Genomic DNA, 20,476 nt, shown 5'->3' with positions numbered 1-20,476 from the left:
CTGTCTTTTAAGTCGCTTGGCATTGTTATTGCTCTCCTTGTGAAAATGCTGCAATAGAAACTTATAGTCAGCCAATGAATTTCATGACTTCTCTCCCCTGTTTGAAAACCCCTAATTGTATTTTACATTGTTGATTAGCTTTGCTGCGTCACCAGCGAAATCTAGATAGCCTTACTTCTCTTTTTTCCTGTGTTATTACCCCTACAGCTAATAGCTGGAATTACCCTCTGGAACCTTGCACTTGCCTGAAGGACACTCTTCCTCATACACTATCCTTAATTTTTCTTATATTCTACTGCATGTTATTCAAGTCCAGAATTAGTAAGTGCGGAAGTTAGTATTAGTTGTGTGATGTATCGCAGTTTGAAACATGATAGACAAAGTTGTGAAGCGGATGGTAGGTATGGGTGGCTTAAACTGTAAGAGCACTACCCGCATAGGCAAGAGTCGTTATTTGACTTCCTGTCCGATGTAAGTTTTAATATGATGGGCAGTTCTTACAAACAAGCGATCTCGTTACATTAAGCGATGCGTGTCAATATTATGTTTCTCCATAGTGCTGAGCGATGTTAATCTGTAATTATAAATCACTTATGAGGAAAGCCAAGACTGCCAGTCGGAATTGATTTGCCGCGAGGGATTAGCCGAGCGGTCTTAGGCGCTGCAGTCATGGACTGTGCGGCCGGTCCCGGCGGAGGTTCGAGTCCTCCCTCGGGCGAGGGTGTGTGTGGTTGTCCTTAGGATAGTTTAGGTTAAGTAGTGTGTAAGATTAGGGACTGATGACCTTAGCAGTTAAGTCCCATAAGATTTCACACACATTTGGAATTGACTTGTTTGTTTAAGAAGTACGGCTGTTTCGGCCTCAAGAAAGGCCATTATCAGTTAGGTTGTAGGACAAACAATCTAAAAAAAGACAGTGTGAACTCGAATACTTATGAAAAGAAAAATTTCCTTTAGAGTTTAGGGGGAAACTGGAGGATCAGACAAAAAGTTCCGAAATACAATATTTAGTGTAGTAAATTACAATATTAAAACAAAATCAGGTAACTAGAAGCCAAAATATGTTGGTTGTGTATCTTACTAATGAAAAGTGGGGAGAATCTAAAACGAGTACAGAGAAAAAATTAACAATTTACTTGCTGCGCTGTAGAAAACTACGTCAAATATGGAGCAAATTGAAATGAGACACAAATAGAAGAAAGTAATGAAAAACGAACTGGATGCTAGAGAGGGAGAAGAAAACACCACGAACCTCCACTACTAGTTCGTAAGATATGTACGTTCTACTACCATGAATCGCCGTTTTTTTCTAGCAGCGTTGAATTTATTACTTACTCTGTATTTTCTGATTTTTCATTTAGCTATCATTCTGTTGGTTGCCACCATTCCCGCTAGTTAAGATTTTTTTGCATATACTTGCATCTCCTTTCCGTATCCTGGACATTCTGGGAATTAATTCTCTGATTTTTATGGTAGAATGTTTCTTTGTTGACATGCTGCCTTTTTGTTTTTCATTTTCTTGTATTTATAACAGTATGACTGTTTTTATTACTTCCTTTATTACTAGGTACGTTTAACGCTGTACTTACAACACTGGTCACGGCCTAAGAGCTTAGAAATCATGCCATTCGTTGTTAGACTCCTCCTTCGCAATATACGCTTCTGAATTGAAGCTTTGAATCTAATGGTTATCGTTATAGATGAAAATAGCAGCTATGAATGTTATATGTTATTTATTTAAGTAGTCAGTGATGTTTCGGTTTCCAAGTCCGTCGCCAGTCAATGATGAAAAGGAAATTATGATTCATAGTCCGACCGACTAAGAAACCGTTTCAGACAATTCTTGATTCAGGAAGGAAAATTGCTGAATCCCTTTGAAAGGAACCAGCCTGGAATTTTCTTCAATCTGTAATAGAAAGCACGTAAAATCTTATTCTGGATAGCTGGACAGACATTGAACATAGCCTTTCAGCCCGCAGGCTGTCTCACCAGCACGTCATCTCGTCTGTTCATCAGATAATTACTGACTAGTGTCAGAGACATGTTACCATCATCCTCCTTTAAATGCATGATAATGCATCTGTTTCTAAACAAAATGGATTATTATATTTACCGAATAAAAATGCGCAATGTAAGGAAACGTAAAAATATTAACCAGAAACTCAGTGGAGATACATGGGGAGCTTCTGTTATATGGGCTGATGATACCACAATCGTCCAGTCATAACTGTGGATTCTTTGATTGCTTTGGGAGATGCTTGACCGATACTACAACATATGAACTATTAGTTCACTTTATTATAATAATGATACAAATATTTACTTAACATTATAAAATCGATTGCACCAGAAATGTGTCGTATATTTACAACTGTTTCTGAATATTAAAGCATCACTTGACGCCCACACTTACAATAGTCTTCTCTTGACGTACAAGGTTCACAAGGTTCATAAAAAATAGTACGGTCTACGACATGAGTAACACATGAGCTCCAACTAATCGATACTGTCTGCCTGAAAAGGGGTCACCAACTGGGCTGAGCGATTATATGCTCGATTGTACTCGTTTTATCGACGTCTATGCGGCGGCGCTGCACATCTGGATGGGATGGTGTGGCTCCGCTAGTGTCTCCCATTCGTCGGTGCGAACTGCAGCAAGAGATCGGTAACTTCTGCGGTATCGGTGCGAGTTGCCGAGTCTGTTGTGGCACCGCGAACTTTGGACGATACCACAGCTTCGGTAAACACATTACGAACTTCAGCACGGTGACTGTTGCACTCTGTACCTGAATGTGCACACCAGTCTAATTGAACAATATTCGCTGCAAAACGATAGACGTTCAGTTACAAACGCAATTGAGGATGGTTACGGGGTGCATCGTGTAATACCTCCACCTCATCTACACGGGAAGTCAGCACTCATAGAGGAATTTAAAAAAAATCATGTACAATCCTGAACTGCTGAGCCACCACGACATACCCTAGCTGGCAAGAAATCGGCTACGATCCCGAAATCCACCCTGACGTCTTGCTCAACAGCTCGTTGGAGACACCTTCAATCCCAATACCAAATGAACGGAACTGCGGAATGTAAACACTCCCTACTATCTACATGACCTAGCAGATCTTCAGAAAATGGTCAGAGGTTTTGAAAATATCTTGGGAGAACATACCCTGGTGATCCAACGGAATTCTTCGTTCCAAAGCCCATGTACATTGAGTGGGTAACTGAAACTACCCGTAGCATATACAATTTATATTTCACGGTTTTTTCTCAAATTTTTTGTAATACTGTATGTGCCATACGATAAATAATTAGACGGAAAAGAGAAACTTTGAACAAAAGGAAAGCGAACCTCCTGTATTGCATAACAGTTTTCGTACGAATAACTGGAAGAGACTAGCTTGACCAATCAGCAATTTTTGCTACAAGCCACTTTAATGTCCCGAGAGAATGTTCTGACTAGCAGGTATCTACCCTCCAATACTGGTTTGCAATTCTTAGCCACGTTACTGGGCTATGATTTTCTAGGCATCCGTCCCTCCGCCTTTTCTCATCTTGAGCTAGTTCTGTCACCTCTATAACCACTTCTCGCCAGCCGCGGTGGCCGAGCGGTTCTAGGCGCCTCAGTCCGGAACCGCGCGACTGCTACGGTCGCAGGCTCGAATCCTGCCTCGGGCATGGATGTGTGTGATGTCCTTAGGTTAGTTAGGTTTAAGTAGTTCTAAGTTCTAGGGGACTGATGACCTCAGATGTTAAGGCCCATAATGCTCGGAGCTACTTCTTTTAACCACTTCTCCCAACATCCTCTATTACGTATTCTGCATACACACACACACACACACACACACACACACACACACACACACACACAGACAGACGCACAGATTTGTGTTCCAAACGTTGATTTTCATTAACCTTTCTCTAGTCTCAAGATTTATGCTTTATTTTACACACACACACCTCACAGATTTGTGCTCCAAACATAGATTTTCATTAACCTTTCTCTAGTCTTAACGTTTATGCTTTATTTTATACAAAGTCATTTTGGTATGCTCGGTACTATTAGGCTTGTGCATAAGCTCGTAGGTTTTTTCTGTATGTTCAATTAGCACGACAGATACACATAATAGAGACTTGAGTCGTCAATAATGTACTCTCCTGCGCTATTTACAATAGTCTGCCAGCGTTGGGGTAGCGTTTCGTTCCCACTACTGTAAAAATCACGTGGTTTTCAAGCTAAGAACTCATCGAGCCATGTTCCGAGCACATTTTCATTCGCAAAGGAAGTTCCTTGGAGGTTGTTGGATACAGAACTGAAAAGGTGAAAATCTGTGGGCGCAAGATCAGTGAATAAGGTCGGTGCGAAACGACTTCCCAGTACAACTCCCGTGTAGCGTTTTTGTATCACTTGAGGCATTCTTCCTGGTCGTTGTTCTTGGATAGCGCCTCAGTTGTTGACAATAGTTGGCAGCAGTGATGGTTACAACTGAGGGAAGCAATTTGTAATACACGACACTGTGGCTGCTCTAGCGAATGCATAACATTCTCATTTGTGGATGCGCGGCTCTTTGCACGGGGAGTTGTTTCTTTATTTGGGCTCAACCCTTCCTTTCTTTTCTTTAAGTTAGCATAAACAAACGATTTCTCGTCACCAGTAACGGTACGGGTAGGAATGGCCGGTACTGTTCATGAGCCAATTGATGAAGAGCAAGCAGATGCACTTTCGGCCACCTTCTGATTTTTGTGAATCTGACTTAAGGCATGCGGTACCAATACACCCGTTATTTTAACGCTCCCCATTGCATGTAAATGTCGCACGATGATGGAATGATCACAGTTCATCGCATTTGCCACTTCTCGAGTACTCTCAAGTGTTCTCGAGTAAACTGATTTGGATCATTGTGGATTAATTCGTTTAAACGATCTTCATGAACCCCCGAAGGTCTTCCTGAACGTGGAGAGCCGCTACTGCAAAAATGATCCTCCTTAAAACGAGAAAAACATTTTCTTGCCGTGCTCTGTCCAGTGGCATTATCCCCATACACGGTACAAACATTTCTTGCTGCCTCCTCTGCTGTCACCCCTGTATTGAACTGAAACAGAAGAATATGTCGGAAATGTTCTGATTTCTCCACTTGGCACTCCATTTTCTAGCGTCCTCAGTTCCATTAGCTATCTCTAAATGACAAGATGACAATATCTAAACTCAAATGGCAACAGTGAACTACAAATAGAAAATGAGAATTGATAAATAAACCCATGGAGACGGGAATACCAACTTGAAAAACAGAAACGCTACAAACTTATGCACCAACGTAATATATCATTTTTGTATCTTCATTCCTTATCGATACTATTTCATTGACAGAAAAAATCATCTGTCTCCTCAAGAGGCTGTTGTCCACGTTTTCTGCCATCCAGAAATTTCCACCTGCTGTGCACAGCCTAACCTGGGTTATCGTTTTTTATGAGCAAATTTTAGCATCGAGTAGTAGTCACTTTGTGTCATTAAAAAGCCGACTCCGTTTCTGTTAACTTTCAGTGACTACAGTTATGTCATCAACCGAATCTTATCATGTAGGATTCTTTATCAGTGACAAACAATTCCCACGTTAAGATAGTCCTTCACTTTGCACATTGCCTCTTCAATACACAAATTAAATATCGGCTGTGATAAGTAGCAACCCTGCCTCATATCGTTCTTGACCTCTTGAATTACTTAGAAGTACTGATAACTCTTGTGTGTTCTTGATATCACACTATCTAAGAACGGAAAACATTTTACACTACCTGGCAAATAACAAAAGAAACACCCAGAAGACATGGTCGCTTGTCACTGTCAGTTTGTACACGTACACACCGTCGCCGGCTATAAACCCGAAAATGGGAGGAGTTGCAGTTATATCTGTGTCAAACAGAACGATCAGTAAAGTGCATTTGTGTTGTTCGGTGTTTAATGTTGTTACCAGGCCGGACAAGCTATGTAAGGGGCGTGAACAGGGTCATGCGGGGGAGTTCAGTGGACTAGGGAATCAAGTCACACTAAGGAAGTTTTGAGAAAAAGAGACATAAAGTTTTTGCTGAGTAATTAATCGCAGGAAGAAGTTTACACCATATGAAAATGTTTGAACGAAAAGAGATTTTTTATAATGTATTCTCATATTCAAGAAGGGTAAACTTAAGTGCTATTATATGCTACTTTGAATAGATATTCTTTTGTGCACTGAACGCCCCCAAATGTCTCCGTGTACAGAAATGTCTCTTTTTGACCTTCACGAATTGCACAAGCGAATATACAAGGGTTGGACAATCTATGGAAACACAGAAAACACAAGACATTAGAAACAGAACACTTAACCTTCCCTAAAGTGGTGCAGACAACTCGTTGGTATTCGAAACAGCTGCCAGTCTTCTCGAAACGAATACATACAGGTCCTCTATGATTTTAAAAGGAATCTAATACCATTCTTCCTGGAAAATAGTGAGAGGAGGATGGAGGGGAATAGGGTTTGCGCAGCCTTCTGTTCAAAGAGGACCATAAAGGCTCAATGGTATTGAAATCTCGTGGCTGTGGTGGCTAGAGGAGATGGGGAATCCATTCTCGTGCTCACGTAACTAGTCCTGGACGATATGAGCTGTGGGAAGACGGGTCCTGTTGTCTTGGCACACGGATCCACCATTGAGGAACAAACATTGTACCTTTGGGATGGACCTGATCAGTTAAATACGGTCACACAACCCTTGGAACTAATGCGTACTTGCAGGGTAAGCATGTGGCAGAAAGCATGTGGCAGAAAATCCTAAGAAATTTTGGTCTTATGTCAAAGCGGTAGGTCGATCAAATCAAAATGTCCAGACATTCTGTCACCAAAATGGTACTTGATCCGCGTATCGACTCGTGCTACACCTTGTGTTCAGATGTTTGTCTGATATGTTGTTTGTCATTAAGTAGCTGCTTGGTTCCCTTTTCTCTCTGCTATCGATATCGGCGTTTATGCGTCCGGGAAACTGATATGGAGGAAGTGAGATCTTTGACCGGTGGTAATTTCGTGTGGTGGCACGGAAGCAGGGGCGTGCGCTCAGAGTCTGGTGGACACGGGAGGGCAGTGTGGCTCGCCAGCGCGGACCAGGCGTGGTCGGTTGTACCGAGTCGCCACGTAATGTATGTCGATTGTGTGTAACGAGCGGGTCGAGTTGACGGAAGAGCACCCCGCGGGTTGGTTGTATACAGAATCGCCCCACGAGTAGTTGCTGTTCATTTCACCTTGGTGGGACGTTAACAGGCTTCTTCAAGTCCTCAGTTTCAACACTGGAGTTTAAAAAGGAGACACCTAACATGAAGGAGCGGTCACTACCCGTCAATGTTGCAGAGAAGACGTGAACTCCGGCGACAGAGCGTGTTGTCGCGTGACCGTGGCGTGTAGGGTACACTGACTGGCGACGCGTGCGCGGTCGGATGTGTGGATCCCTGCCATCGGATGTCGTGTACGGCCTGTTCGAGCATAATTGCAAGATAAGTTAGTGGAAGGTTTTATCATTAAGTAATAAGTTTGCGTAACCAGTGTCTCTTCTGCCTTGTGGCCTCCGGCGATCGGGTTTCCTGTCCCCGGCACCGGTGTAATTGAAGATAGTGATCTTTCCTCCTCCTCTCGTTACTGCCCGATGGGAGGTGTAGTTTTGGCAGTTTAATTGAACAATATTCGCTGCAAAACGATAGACGTTCAGTTGCAAACGCAACTGAGGATGGTTACTGGGTGCATCATGTAATACCTCCACCTCATCTACACGGGAAGTCAGCACTCATAGAGGAATTTAAAAAAAATCATGTACAATCCTGAACTGCTGAGCCACCACGACATACCCTAGCTGGCAAGAAATCGGCTACGATCCCGAAATCCACCCTGACGTCTTGCTCAACAGCTCGTTGGCAGTTTAATTGTTAATTGTTCTGTCGTGTGTTATGAGTAAATTCATGCTTCTTGTTGGTTGATCATGTGGTCGCTCATTCAGGACTGTGTGGTGTAATGTTTCCTTGCACGAGGTTAGCTCTAATGCTGTCAGCAAGTTAAGCCATCTCATTACAAGTTTTCGCTGGCTAAAAGTCGGTGCAGTGATGAGCCTGAGAGTGGCAATTGTGTTTACGGGCGTCTTTAAATTGGTCAGTATTCTGTCTAGCCTGAGCATCCCTCAGTGGGTGATTTGTGGCCGCCTTACACGAGTCCGTCATATCTATTATGTTCTAATGATATTCCAGGAAAATTTTGTTTAAAAACTTTTTTTAAATTCCTTCATTCCTTTATTGCCATTAATCGTGTGTTTTCTGAGACCTTTGATTTTTTTGTAATGGGGGTGTTGGTCGCTTCACTACCTCACCGTACTTTATTAACAAAGTTCTGTATTTACTTTAGTAGCCTGTTTACTACTGTTCTTTAAATTTTTTTTAAAACTGTTGTATTGCTATAAATGACTTGATTGCCTTTAGCGGCGTGTCTTGAAAGGTTGTTTATTGCCGTACTGCTAGTTTCTGTAAGTTATGAATAAAACATTTGTGTGTGAAATTCTCAACTCGACAGTAAACTACTAGAAATTTGGCCCCGTTTCCCAACTTGTGGTGTGGCTTGTAGTAACTGTAACCACTGTGTGTGTCAGTACTGAAACAGAGGATGACAGAATAAAGGTCGAAATACTAAATGTCTTTTTCCAAAGCTGTTTCACAGAGGATGCCTGAACTGTAGTTCCTTCTCTAGATTGTCGCACAGATGACAAAATGGTAGATATCGAAATAGATGACAGAGGGATAGAAAAACAATTAAAATCGCTCAAAAGAGGAAAGGCTGTTGGACCTGACGGGATACCAGTTCGATTTTACTGTAGGAATCAGCTTGGGTTTCGAAAACGACGATCGTGTGAAACCCAGCTCGCACTATTCGCCCACGAGACTCAGAGGGCCAAAGACACGGGTTGCCAGGTAGATACCGTGTTTCTTGGCTTCCGCAAGGCGTTCGATACAGTTCCCCACAGTCGTTTAATGAACAAAGTAAGAGCATATGGACTATCAGACCAATTGTGTGATTAGATTGAAGAGTTCCTAGATAACAGAACGCAGCATGTCATTCTCAATGGAGAGAAGTCTTCCGAAGTAAGAGTGATTTCAGGTGTGCCGCAGGGGAGTGTCGTGGGACCGTTGCTATTCACAATATACATAAATGACCTTGTGGATAACATCGGAAGTTCACTGAGGCTTTTTGCGGATGATGCTGTAGTATATCGAGAGGTTGTAACAATGGAAAATTTTACTGAAATGCAGGAGGATCTGCAACGAATTGACGCATGGTTCAGGGAATGGCAATTGAATCTCAATGTAGGCTAGTGTAATGTGCTGCGAATAGATAGAAAGAAAGATCCTTTATCATTTAGGTACAATATAGCAGGTCAGCAACTGGAAGCAGTTAATTCCATAAATTATCTGGGAGTAGGCATTAGGAGTGATTTGAAATGGAATGATCATATAAAGTTGATCGTCGGTAAAGCAGATGCCAGACTGAGAAGCATCCTAAGGAAATGCAATCCGAAAACAAAGGAAGTAGGTTACAGTAAACCTGTTCGCCCACTGCTTGAATGTTGCTCACCAGTGTGGGATCCGCACGAGGTGGGGTTGATAGAGGAGATAGAGAAGATCCAACGGAGAGCAGCGCGCTTCGTTACAGCATCATTTAGTAATCGTAAAAGCGTTACGGAGACGATTGATAAACTCCAGAGGAAGACTCTGCAGGAGAGACGCTCAGTAGCTCGGTAGGGGCTTTTGTTGAAGTTTCGAGAACATACCTTCACCGAGGAGTCAAGCAGTATATTGTTCTCTACTACGTATATCTCGCGAAGAGACCATGAGGATAAAGTCAGTGAGATTAGAGCCCACACAGAGGCATACCGACAATCTTTCTTTCCACGAACAATACGAGACTGGAGTAGAAGGGAGATCCGATAGAGGTACTCGAAGTACCCTCCGACACACACCGTCAGGTGGCTTGCGGAGTATGGATGTAGATGTAGGTGGAATACCATGATACAGTTGCCCAAATAATTGCAGAATCCCCACCATGGCCTTTGGAATGTAAACTTGACCAGAAGTTGGAAACAGTCTGAGACAAGATTCATCCAACACATGTCTGCCTATTACACATTTCGACCCTCTTCAACTGTCGGTGGTCTCTGTCAGTCAACAGACGAGGTCGGCCTGTATAGTGTTTGTGCTGCACGTGTCCCTTCACGTTTCCACTTCACTATCACATCGGAAACAGTGAACCTAGGGATGTTTAAGAGTGTGGAAATCTCGCGTACAGACGTATGGCACAAGTGACACCCAATCACCACGTTCAAAGTCCGTGAGTTCCTAGGAGTGCCCAATTCGGCTCTTTCACGATGTCTAACGATTAGTGATACGGAGTACCTGGCAGTAGGTGGCTGCACAATGGACCTAATATGAAAAAAAGTATGTTTTTGTGGGTGTCCGGATACTTTTGATCACGTAGTGTATCTACGTGACGTCCAGGGATGGAAACCATATAGTACCCTTAGTGTTCGCTTTTGTGCAATCGATACTTTTTTTCTGAGTGGTGAGTTACACCAGAAAATTGTACCATTATACATCATTGAGTGCACATACGCGAAATGTGTCAGGAGGTAGATTCACCTGTTTCCAAGATTAGCAGTTATACAAAGAGTAAAAGTAGCTGAATTTAATAGTTTGAGAAGCTCATGAATACGGTTCTTCCAGTTCATTAGTATGTACACCCCTAAATTTGGAGTATTCGACCTTATTTATTGACTCTTATTCGTGCACTATTTCACTTGTTGGTATGACACTATTTCTTGTACAGAATTGAGTATAGTGCGTTTCCCCTTAAAACTGAATCTCCCCTATCATGTTCTTATCTGATACCCACACTTTCAATTGGTCTAATTTATTCTGAGCAACTATAATGTTTATCCAAATGTTGTTCCCATCTTTTCCTAATATACTCTTTTCACATCACCCGGTTATCTCATTTATTATGAAGTAATGTGTTCCCTGTTCTATGTTCCCTAAAGTGATCGTTTATTAGTCTTCGTGTAGCACCTACACTGACCTGTTACAATGTTGCATCTTCTTATAAAGCCATCAGACGATCAAAACTAATTGCAATATGATTTAGGCAAGATATCTGTATGGTGCAAAAAGTGGCAGTTGATTTTAAATAATGAAGAGTGTGAAGTATCCACATGAGAACTAAAAGAAATCCCTAAAATTTCGGTTACCCGTTAAAACACAAATCTAAAGGCTCTAAATTCAACTAAATACTTAGGGATTACATTAACGAATTACTTAAATTGGAACGATAACATAGATAATGTTTTGGGGAAAGTAAACCAAAGTTTGTGATTTATTAACAGAACACTTAGAAAATACAATAGGTCTACTAAAGAGACCGCTTACACTACGCTTATCCGCCCTTTTCTGGAGTACAGGAAGTTTATTCGCATTTGCGTAAGCGGGACACTTTCGATGGAATGACGACGTTAAAAATTTGTGCCGAACCGGAACTCTAATCCAAATTTCCTCTTATTGTCAGCGGTCGCTTCAAAAACTTAGGCACCCAAACACGCTTCAAGGCCAGACACAAACTTCCATAGGTCGTCGACCATGTGTCATTAACCTGCATTTTTGCGCTTATTGTAATTCGCGTAGAGGGAAGATATTTAGTCGAAAGTCATTAGCCTGGTATCGGCTGATAAATACCATACTGCAGTTCCTGTGTTGATAAGAATATATCGTATTCTTGTGGGATATTGCTGTTCGGTGTGGGATCCGCGTCTGATAGGACTGACAGAGTCCAAAGAAAAGCAGCTCGTTTTGCGTTGTCACGAAATAGGGCAGAGAGTTCCACGTATATGATACGCCAACTGGGGTGGAAATCAATAAAACAGAGGGGAATTCCGTTGGGGCAGGATCTTCTCATGAAATTTCAGTGAGCAAAATTCCGCTCAGAGTGCCAAAATATTTTGTGGGTGCCAACCTACATAGGGAGAAACAATCGTCATTATAAAGTAAGAGAAATTAGATTTAAGTGTTCACTTTTCCCACGCGCTGTTCGATAGTGAAACGGTAGAAAAATAGCCCGAAGGTGGTTCAGTGAACATCTACATCTTTATCTACATGGATACTCACACTTAAGTGCCTGGCAAAGGGTTTATGGAATCACGTTTACAATAATTCTCTATCATTCTACTCTCGACCAGCGCGTGGGAAAAACGAACACCTATATCTCTCCGTGCGAGATCTGACTTCTATTTTATTCCGTTCATAGTTTCTCCCTATGTAGGTCGGTGTCAACAAAATATTTTCGCATTTGGAGCAGAAAGTTGGTGATTGAAATTTTGTGAGAAAATCCCGCTGCAAGGAAAAATGCCTTTTTTTTTAGTGATGTCCACTCCAAATCCTATATCGCGTCCGTGACACTCTCTCCTCTATTTCACACTAGTACAAAACGTGTTGTCCTTAAAACATTCTCGATGTACACCATTAATCCTATCTGGTAAGGATCCCATATCCGACTTGGCACAGAAGTACTCCAAGACAGGACGACAAGTGTAGTGTAGACTGTTTCTTAAGTAGATCCTTTGCATCTTCAACGTGTTCTGCCAATAAAACGCAGTATTTGGTTGGCCTTCCTCACAATATTTTCTATGTGTTCTTTACAGTTTAAGTTGTTGGTAACTCTAATTACCAGGTATTTAGTTGAATTTACGGCATTTAGATCTGATTGATTTATCATCTAACAGTAGTTTCACGGATTCCTTTTAGCACTCACGTGGATGACCTCACACTTTTCATTACTTAGGATCAACTGCAAATTTCGCACCATGCAGATATCCTATCTAAATCGTTTTGTAATTGGTTTTTATCTTTTGATGACTTTACTTGACGATAAACAACAGCAGCATCTGCTAACAACCTAAGACGGCTGCTCGGATTGTCTCCTAAATCGTTTATTTAGATAAGGAACACCAGAGGGCCTATGACACTACCTTGGTGAGCGCCAGAAATCACTTCTGTTTTACTCTATGCGAGACACTTAATTGTGAACCACAGGCCTTGAATGCTTATAATTTAAGATATGTTAGGTGAACGATATCAGGAGTCAGGTTTGGCTGCGTACTGTAATACCACAACCCCTTTTGGGATCCTGTATACTTTTCCGGTCTCATCCCGACTCTCCCGAAGGGGGCATATATCACTAATTGACACCAATATAAACTGTTGCTTTGACTTTGTTTTGTCTGGTTATCTGGATTCGAATACGCCGAAGATTCTTTGTGCAGCAAATTAGTAATTTGCACTAATTTAAACTATAGTTTTACATTGTTTATGTTGGGCCTCACCGCTATGTAGAATGAAGGAAATATGTTGGATTAAAAGTTAATGTATCATCACAATTTGCACATAATACAAACTACAGTCACATGATAGGAATAAAATTACTGTTGTAATTATGGAGTAATTAACCATTAAAGTTCCGATATTTCTGGCCATCAAGAGACAGCCACTTTTAAGCTTTGTTAAATAAAAAAAAAAAACTATTTGTACCCCTAATAGAAATATGACATTACGATTTTTCAGTCAGAATTAAGCGTACTCATGCTTTAATTGGTGTTAGTTAACAGAACTGTAATTACGACCATATAGAAATGAAAAATTTTATTCGTACGAAATTTAATTAGTTGAATTCAATAAAACCATTTGTTCTGTTCACGTGAAAATGATAGTATGATATTCCTTTGTCAGTAAAATAATACACACATTAAAAAAAACTTTGCATCACCCCGGTTCCGAGAGTTCCGGAACGTGTACAGAAAATTGGAATAATCAACATAAACATCATTTCCGCCCTTTTATTGCTCATGAAAACCACACACTGAATGTCGTATCACTATACAGCGAGACCTTCAGAGGTGCTGGTCCAGATTGCTGTACACACCAGTATTTCTAATACCCAGTAGCACTTCCTCTTGCATTGATGCATACCTGTATTCATCATGGCATACTATCCACAAGTTCATCAAGGCACCGTTGGTTCAGATTGTCCCACTCAACGGCGATTCGGCTTGAATCCCTCAGAGTGGTTGGTGGGTCACGCCGTCCATAAACAGCACATTTAAATCCATCCAAGGTATGTGCGATATGGACTATGTCTAGAGAACATGCTCGCCACTCTCCTCGAGCGATGTCGTTGTCCTGAAGGAAGTCATTCACAAGATGTGCATGATGGGGGTGAGAACTGTCGTCCATGAAGACGAATGACTCGCCAATATACTGCCGATATGGTTGCACTATGAGTCGGACGATGGCATTCATGTATCGTACAGCCGTTACGGCGCCTTCCATAACCACCAGTGGCATACGTCGGACCCACTTAATGCCACCCCAAAACAGCAGGGAATCTCCACCTTGCTGCACTCGCTGGGCAGTGTGTTTAAGGCGCTCAGCCTGACCGGGTTGCCTCCAAACAAGACTCTGACGATATTCTGGTTCAAGGCATATGCAGCATTCATCGGTGAAGAAAACGTGATGCCAATCCTGAGCGGTCCATTAGGAATGTTGTTGGGCCCATCTGTACTGTGCTGCATGGTGTCGTGGTTGTGAAGATGGACCTCGCCAAGGATGTTGGGAGTGAAGTTGCGCATCATGCAGCCTATTGCGCACAGTTTGAGTCATAACATGACGTCCTGTGGCTACACAAAAAGCATCATTCAACATGGTGGCATTGCTGTCAGGGTTCCTCTGAGTCATAATCTGTGGGTAGTGGTCATCCATTGCCGTAGTAGCTCCTGGGCGACATGTCATCGACAGTTCCTGTCTCTTTTAATCTCCTCCATGTCCGAACAACATCGGTTTGGTTCACTCCGAGACACCTGGACACTTCCCTTGTTCCTGGCACAAAGTGACAATGCAGACGGCATCGAACGATGGTATTGACCGTCTAGACACGGTTGAACTACAGACAACAAGAGCCGTGTATCTCCATCCTGGTGGAATGACTGGAACTGGTCCGCTGTCGGACCCCCTTCATCTAATGGGCGCTGCTCATGCATGGTTGTTTACATCTTTGGGTGGGTTTAGTGACATCTCTGAACAGTCAAAGGGACTGTGTTTGTGATACAGTACCCACAGTCAAGTTCTGGGAACCGGGCTGATGCAAAACTGTTTTCGATGTGTGTATATGCAAATTAACAAACTATATTGTTGCAATGATAAAACATGTAATTTATAGTCTTAATAGAAACAGATTCTTTCCTGTCTTTGTATGATGTTATGTACTTTTATTTCATGAAAAGTTCTATGTCATTTGGGAAAATATATGTAAAAACTTTAACTGTATAAATCCAAAATTCAGTATGTAACAATGATAGTAAGTGTTTAAAACCATATAAATAGAGGCGATTTGTGGACCACCATAGGTCAGTCTTAGGTTATTCTTACGTCAGTCTTGGAGCGAATTTTGTTTCAACAGCGTGTAGTCAAACTTTGTACATTCGCCGCCGAATCGTGGGAAAAAAAGTTCTCTGTGAACAAGAAATACTGAAACCTATTTCTGTCGTTGCCTAATTCCCGTGTGGCGATGCAATAACATCAAGATGAACCATGTCAGCATTAAGAAGCAGCACCCCAGAATACACAAGATACCTGTTATTTATTTGGTGGAATATATCCATAATATGACGTGGTATATTGTTAAGTAACGTTACACATCCCAAACTTCCCCACACAAAAATATTTTTGCCATATTATATTGCGGTACATATCAAGTTCATTATACGTTTGTAAGTCTGTAAGAGGTTATTACCGAACAGTGCTCCCAACCGCGTGGGTATGGTGGTGCTGATTTGGTACTTACAGCCGTTGCCGTTGGAGGCCGTCCAGGAGTCACCGTCCAGAGAAAGTCTTATGAGGCCTTCAGCTCGGCCCAAAAGGGTCGCGGCTGCTAGCAGCGTCAACGTCAGTGTCTTCATGGTCGTGGTCATGGCGAGCTTCGCCATGGCTGCCCGCCCCTCACTGCGATGTCGCCTCACTGCCCGCAGACGTCTCTTAAGGCCGGGCTTATCAGCTACCCAGGCTTATCACGGTCCACTGGCGAGTGTCGTTAGGGAACACTACTCGATTTCTATTCGCGTGACGCCTTGTGCAATACCTGCCAAAGAGCGCGGGACATATTGAGAAGCCGAAATAGGAGGGAAGGGATCTCAACAAAGTGTGTGCGTGTGTGTGTTGGTCGTCAGTTTTAATGATATACACCATGTGGCAAATAGTCTCAGGACGCCACTCGGAGTGCGTCATGTGTGAAATCATACTGTACATCAGAGCGTCAGTATGTATAAGCATAGGCATTAAGCGTCGAGACCACAAGTTCTCAACCAGTTTTGCCGTACCGCCCCCTTTTCAAAAAGCAAATAATGTTCATCGGTCCCCTACCAAAAAAAGCAACCTGACTCCATTTATTGAAATCAATAATGTAACCCATAGTTAAGCCCTCATTACGGGACAGTGATTGGAAGCTGCTCCTCTTAAATGAACAACCTTTTTTATGGAAAAATTACAGTTTTTAAAAATAATTTTACCAAAATATATTAATAATACTACTGCAGATCTCAATGTCTGATTAATAAATATGTATCACTAAAATCAAAATAACGTTAACAGTGAGAGGGCAGAGCTTAGCATAGTGATACTACATTTTAAATATTTGGTGTCATATTTATCATCACCAATCCTTGATCGCTTTGTTCCAGTATTAAGAATCTGTTGATTTTCTTTTTTATGTAGCTGTGGACTCTTTCGGCTAAATATGATGACGGGAATGTTCTGAAGTATTTCTTTGGTACAGCGAATCACTGTGAAAACAATATGGCCTGGAGTGCTATTTTAAAAGCGCTAATTGTTTAGGAACTAATTAACCTTTGCAGGCAGATGGAAACGAGAGTCAATGTTCATCACAACAAGCGTCCTGTGTATTCCCTCCTCTGTATTACTACAGAATACACGCACCACCCAGACTGGTATTTTGAATGCAGAGCATGCAATAGGCCATAGCTGTGGTGTTCTGTCTCGTCAAGATAAAACACAAAAGTACTAAGTTCAGCAACTTGCTGACTTCTGCAGGTGCCCCTGCGCAGGAGCGGCCTATACGTGTGGGCTGACGAGAATCCGCACGCAATTGTGCAATCATGTCATCAACACAGATTTTCTGTGAACGTTTGGGCAGGCATTGTTGGTGATGTCTCGATTGGGCCCCATGTTCTTCCACCCACGCTCAATGGAGCACGTTATCATGATTTCACACGGGATACCCTACCTGCGCTGCTAGAACATGTGCCTTTACACAAGTGGTTCATGCACGATGGAGCTCCTGCACATTTCAGTCGAAGTGTTCGTACGCTTCTCAACAACAGATTCGGTGACCGATGGATTGGTAGAGGCGGACCAACTCCATGGCCTCCGCGCTCTCCTGACCTCAACCCTCTTGACTTTCATTTGTGGGGACATTTGAAAGCTCTTGTCTACGCAACCCCAGTACCAAATGTAGAGACTCTTCGTGCTCGTATTGTGGACGGCTGTGATACAATACGCCATTCTCCAGGGCTGCATCAGCGCATCAGGGATTCCATGCGACGGAGGGTGGATGCATGTATCCTCGCTAACGGAGGTCATTTTGAATATTTCCTGTAACAAAGTGTTTGAAGTCACGCTGGTACGTTCTGTTGCTGTGTGTTTCCATTCCATGATTAATGTGATTTGAAGAGAAGTAATATAATGAGCTCTAACACGGAAAGTAAGAGTTTCCGGAGACATGTCCACATAACATATTTTCTTTCTTTGTGTGTGAGGAATGTTTCCTGAAAGTTTGGCCGTACCTTTTTGTAACACCCTTATAGGGATAGGGCGCCCAGTTACAATGTATGTTATAAGTTGTTATAATTTCGTAAGTATTTTAAGAATTCTAAAATGATATTTTTCTATAATTTCTGAGCTTATTATTGACATAGGACCGTTTTATCTACTATATGCAGTAGTGTACAAAACTTAAGGATAGAAGTAACTTGCGCCTGGTGTGTCAGCGCCAAATAGCTTGCACCAAACATTGGAAGAACTGCTACAGTATACAAGGGGTGGACAAAATATGGAAACACCGTGAGACGTGGACTCTTCAGCATAAATGTAGATGCTACCCAAGACTACAGGTTGCACATCGGAGGTCATTACATTCGAACATGGACAGATTGTTGATGCTTGTACGGTGCGTGCAAGGTAGCCCAAGCGTATGGTGTTTCAACAGGCACCGTATCGAAGATTTACACCGCATGAAGGAAAAGCTGAAGAATGTCATCCACTGAGTCACAACGAGGACGGAAATCTGTGTTGAGTGATTGTCTCGGACGGTCATTGAAGATGTCTGTAACGGAAATAAGAGAACAACAGCTGCAGAATCACTGAGAACTGAATATCGCACTCGCGAACCTGGTAGCGTCGAAACAACACGAAGTGAGTTCCATCAGCCGGGAAATGCAGGGCGAGTTGGAATGCAAATGCCTGTTCCAGAAAAACGTGGTACCAAAGCGTATGGACTTATGGAGCGATGGAAGAAAATCGTTTGGTCGGACAAATTTGTTTATCATCTACATCTGCATCCTACTCCTCAAGCCACCTAACGGTGTGTGGTGGAGGGTACTTTCGGTACCACTATCTGATCCCTCCAACCCTGTTCTACTCACGAAAAGTGCGTGGGGAGAATGATTGTCGGTAAGCCTCTGTACTGGCTCTAATTTATCGAATTTTCTCCTCGTGGTCAATACACGAGATGTATGTGGGGGGGAAGTAATATGTTGTCCGACTCGTCCTGAAAAATGCTGTCCCGAAATTTCGATAGTAAATCTCTCCGTGATGCACAACGCTTCTCTTGTAACGTCTGCCAGTGGGTTTGTTTAGCATCTCCGTAACGCTCTCTTGCCAGCTAAACGATCCCGTGACGAAACGCACCGCTCTTGGTTGGATCTTCTCTATCTCCGCTATCAGTCCTACATGATAGGAATCCCAGATAGCCGGCCGCTGTGGCCGAGCGGCGCTTCAGTCCGGAACCGCGCTGCTGCTACGGTCGCAGGTTCGAATCGTGCTTCGGGCATGGATGTGTGTGATGTCCTTAGGCTAGTTAGGCATAAGTAGTTCTAAGTCTAGTGGACTGATGACCTCTGATGTTAAGTCCCATAGTTCTCAGAGCCATTTGAACCATTTTGATCCCAGATAGATGAACAATACCCAAGAATCGGGCGAACAAGCGCCTTATAAGCCACTTCTTTCGTGGATGAGTTACATTTCCGTAATATTCTTCCGATGAATCTGAGTCTGGTATCTGCTTTTCCCACTATAAGATTTATGTGGTCATATCGCTTAAGGTTGCTCGGTAGAGTACGCCTATATATTTTACGGCAGACGCTGTGTCCACCTGTTTATTATCAATAGTGTAGCTGTACAGTAGTGGATTTTTTCCCTATGTGTGCGCAGTATGTTACATTTATTTACGTTCAGGGTCAACTGACAGAGCCTGCACCATTCATCAGTTCGCTGCAGGTCGTTCTGCAAATTCTTACCATCTTCTGACGTTCCTACTTTGGTATAGACAACTGCATTATCTGCGAATAGCCTTAGAGAGCATCCGACGCTTTCTACTAGATCATTTATATATATTGTAAACAGCAACGGTCCTTTCACACTTCCCTTGGTACCCCGGATATTACCTTTACACCTGTCGATTTTGAGCCGTTAAGAGCGACGTGTTGAGTTCTATCTACAAGAAAGTCTTGAATCCAATCGAAAGTCTGCTCCGATACTCCATAAGATCGTATTTTTTTCATTAAACGCAATGCGGGACGGTGTCAGATGCCTTACTGAAATCAAGGAACACGGCATCAACCTGGGCGCCGTTGTCCACTGCGCTATAGATCACATGGAGGATCAGAGCGAGCTGAGTTTCGCAGGATTTCTGTTTGCGATATCTATGTTGATTTATGTAGAGGAGATGTTCATTTTCGATGTGTGTGTGTGAAATCTTATGGGACTTAACTGCCAAGGTCGTCAGTCCCTAAGCTTACACACTACTTAACCTAAATTATCCTAAGGACAAACATACATACGCATGCCCGAGGGAGGACTCGAACCTCCGCTGGGATCAGCCGCACAGTCCATGACTGCAGCGCCCCAGGCCGCTCGGCTAGTCCCGCGATGATGTTCATTTTCCAAAAACGTCATAATTCTTGAGCATAAAACACGTTCCATAATTCTACAACTGTTTCCAACGTCTTTCCAAGTTTACATTCTGAGAATGAAAAATGGAGGGGGTTAGATGATGATTATGGTAGCCATGTTGTAGTTTTCCATGGGCCCCA

At 42.5% G+C, this 20,476-nt stretch overlaps 1 protein-coding gene across 1 annotated transcript in view; it reads right to left on the bottom strand.

The window, feature by feature from the left end:
- The window catches only part of LOC126481767 (beta-mannosidase-like), a 279,943-nt gene extending 263,865 nt beyond the window's left edge, over positions 1 to 16,078 (bottom strand). The window contains exon 1 of the mRNA XM_050105721.1: positions 15,937 to 16,078. Within this exon, the coding sequence (XP_049961678.1) occupies positions 15,937 to 16,078 (142 nt within the window). The remainder of the gene's footprint in view (positions 1 to 15,936) is intronic.
- Between the last annotated feature and the right edge of the window lie 4,398 nt (positions 16,079 to 20,476).

The sequence above is a fragment of the Schistocerca serialis genome, chromosome 5 (genome assembly GCF_023864345.2).
Source record: "Schistocerca serialis cubense isolate TAMUIC-IGC-003099 chromosome 5, iqSchSeri2.2, whole genome shotgun sequence".
NCBI lineage: Eukaryota > Metazoa > Arthropoda > Insecta > Orthoptera > Acrididae > Schistocerca > Schistocerca serialis.
Note: the sequence above shows the minus strand (reverse complement) of the source record. Positions and strands in the feature narration are given on the sequence as shown.